We start from the raw sequence: 2,185 nt of genomic DNA on the forward strand, positions 1-2,185 counted from the left end.
AGAGAGTTAGTTATTCTTTTCGGATCTTCAACAGATAGCCTGCTGTCTGTATATTTCAGTCAATCAAGAACATGCATGAGAAAAGGCCTTTTTTTTTCTCTTCTCTTTTTTTTTTTTCTTTTTTTTAACCGAATTTGACAATTTCTAAAGTTCTGCGTTACAAAAGTCCCATAACCTTTAAGAACTTTGCTTTATTTGCCTCTGGTCATTGCAGAGTTGTTCATCTCATCTATGTTGTGCAAAGGCTAATCCAGAGACAATACCCCAGCATCAACAGGTTCAGTGGTGCAGGATTAACGGAAGGCTCCTCACGGAGGTCTCCGACTTCTCTGATCAATTTCGTAAATCGGGGTTCCACTGTAGTGTAGTTTTATTGCATATTTTATATCATAAGTATCAAAAAGGGAATATCAGTTGGAAAGTAACAATAGGAACCCAGGGCCCCTCTCAGTAGAACGTGGGACGGGTGTTACACTTATTTGAAAAACCTCTCAGAAAAGTAGGATCAAGGTACACAATGAGGCCCATATCTGTGATTTCATTTTTTTATTGAGTCAGTAAAACATTATTATTACTTTATTATAACTACAACGTAAATCCATATTTGTTACTAAACTTCAAATAGGTGAATCATCATTCCTATCATTTATGCTAACTTTTAATAGAGATAATTTTCTTGATAATTACAAAATCAATAGCAAGGATTTAACATGAGCATGATTAGACTCTATGCTTTCACAAGTAAATACATGAGAACACACTCTGAGCAGCATCAGAATTCTACGAGTGTCACTTTGTTTGGATGACCACTGTTGGTTGAGACATGAAACCAGTTGCAACTGGTTGCGCAGGCATCATCATCATTGCTGGCTGGACAGTTGGAATAGGCTGCATGCTGACAACAGGGTTATTCTGCATAGTGATGACAGTCGGGTTTTTCTTGCGATGCTTTAACTCGCGATGCATCTGACACCAGGAGCACCACTCGCAGAAACAGGAAAGTACAATATCCTTACAGAGAGAGCCCTGCAGAAAGGGAATACAAGCATTACAGATTTTGTGTAATTCAGGTGGAAGAGCAGGTTCAACAAAATCTAACAATCAGAAGTTTGGTAGATTAATCCCTTGGAATCTCCTCGGAAGAGATACTATGTGTGTGAATGTTAGACAAAAAAGGTTTAGGCATAGATTAAATCCAATATAGATTTTTTTTGGATTTGGTGAATAAGATTTGTAATTCCTAGTTAAGTTGATTTTTGAGTTCAGTGTCACCATCAAATGCTTCATACCTTGATGCCGTATCGGTTTCGCATGCCAGCTCTTAAGGACAAAACTGCAGGAGGAACACAGATCGGTATCCCACAGGCTGCTAATATACCAGGGCCACATATATCACATAAAGGGAGACAGCTGTTCTCTCCAAAGTTTCCTGAAACAGTGCAGGCGAGACAGGGGCAGCACCAGAATCCATAGCAGCCTGAAAAACACAAAAACACAGAAACACATCAATAAAGTGGTAACAAGTCTCAAAAGATGAAGGCAACACAAATGAGGGAAAAAATCCTGAATTTAATCTGTGAGTCAGTAAAATTTAACTGGCTTCTTACAAGTTTTCATATCCTGACAACAGCCAAGGACATCACTGTCCCAGTCTGTCAAGGGTTTTCCTGCAATTGCCATTGTATGTTGAACTTCACCCACAGACACTGAACGCTCACTCTGTGAAAGTCGAGAAGAAAAAGTAAAATAACTACAGCTGACACACAGTGCTGTATAATACATCTACATCTCTACAATAAATTCACAAGAAATGTTATATTGCAAGGTGAAGACACTACAGCATTACACAGAGAAAAAAGTAAGCACGAGTAATCGTCTGGTGAGTGTAAGAAAAAATTAAAAGCTTTCTATGGACATTCAATTGACCTCTGTTTCCCTGAACAGGACTAATGTACCGCATGTGCACATATGTATTTCCAAAAAATTAAAAAGCGATAACTTTTCTATAAAGCTGCTACTAGTTTCATGATATAAATTACCTTTCCCAGTCTATGTAACAAAGTTAATGTGAAATTACTTGTAGAAAACTGGAAACTCTTACCTTTTGTTGCTGGACACCCTCTGCCCACCTCTGATCCTTGAATGAATGACTGAAAGGATGCTCCTTGGATTGGGAGTTTTATTG

General features: G+C 38.3%; 1 protein-coding gene across 1 annotated transcript; it reads right to left on the reverse strand.

Moving 5' to 3' along the window:
• Positions 1-532: 532 nt before the first annotated feature.
• On the reverse strand, positions 533-2,179 carry LOC102299696 (cornifelin homolog A-like). The gene is made up of 4 exons (XM_005951741.3): positions 2,102-2,179; positions 1,608-1,719; positions 1,290-1,477; positions 533-1,026 (listed from the first exon to the last, which is right to left on the reverse strand). Exons 2-4 carry the CDS (start codon positions 1,678-1,680, stop codon positions 790-792), a joined length of 498 nt encoding a protein of 165 aa, XP_005951803.1. The 5' UTR covers positions 1,681-1,719; positions 2,102-2,179; the 3' UTR covers positions 533-789.
• Positions 2,180-2,185: the final 6 nt, after the last annotated feature.

The sequence above is a fragment of the Haplochromis burtoni genome, unplaced genomic scaffold, assembly GCF_018398535.1.
Source record: "Haplochromis burtoni strain Fernald_Lab_line unplaced genomic scaffold, NCSU_Asbu1 Contig_1013, whole genome shotgun sequence".
Lineage (NCBI taxonomy): Eukaryota > Metazoa > Chordata > Actinopteri > Cichliformes > Cichlidae > Haplochromis > Haplochromis burtoni.

Coding starts and splice junctions, on each gene's coding strand:
- LOC102299696 (XM_005951741.3), bottom strand. CDS start 1,680: ATGGCAATTGCAGGAAAACCCTTGACAGACTGGGACAGTGATGTCCTT. Junction 1,478..1,607: donor TTGTCAGGATATGAAAACTT/GTAAGAAGCCAG, acceptor TGTGTTTTTCAG/GCTGCTATGGATTCTGGTGC. Junction 1,027..1,289: donor GAAACCGATACGGCATCAAG/GTATGAAGCATT, acceptor CCCTTTCTGCAG/GGCTCTCTCTGTAAGGATAT.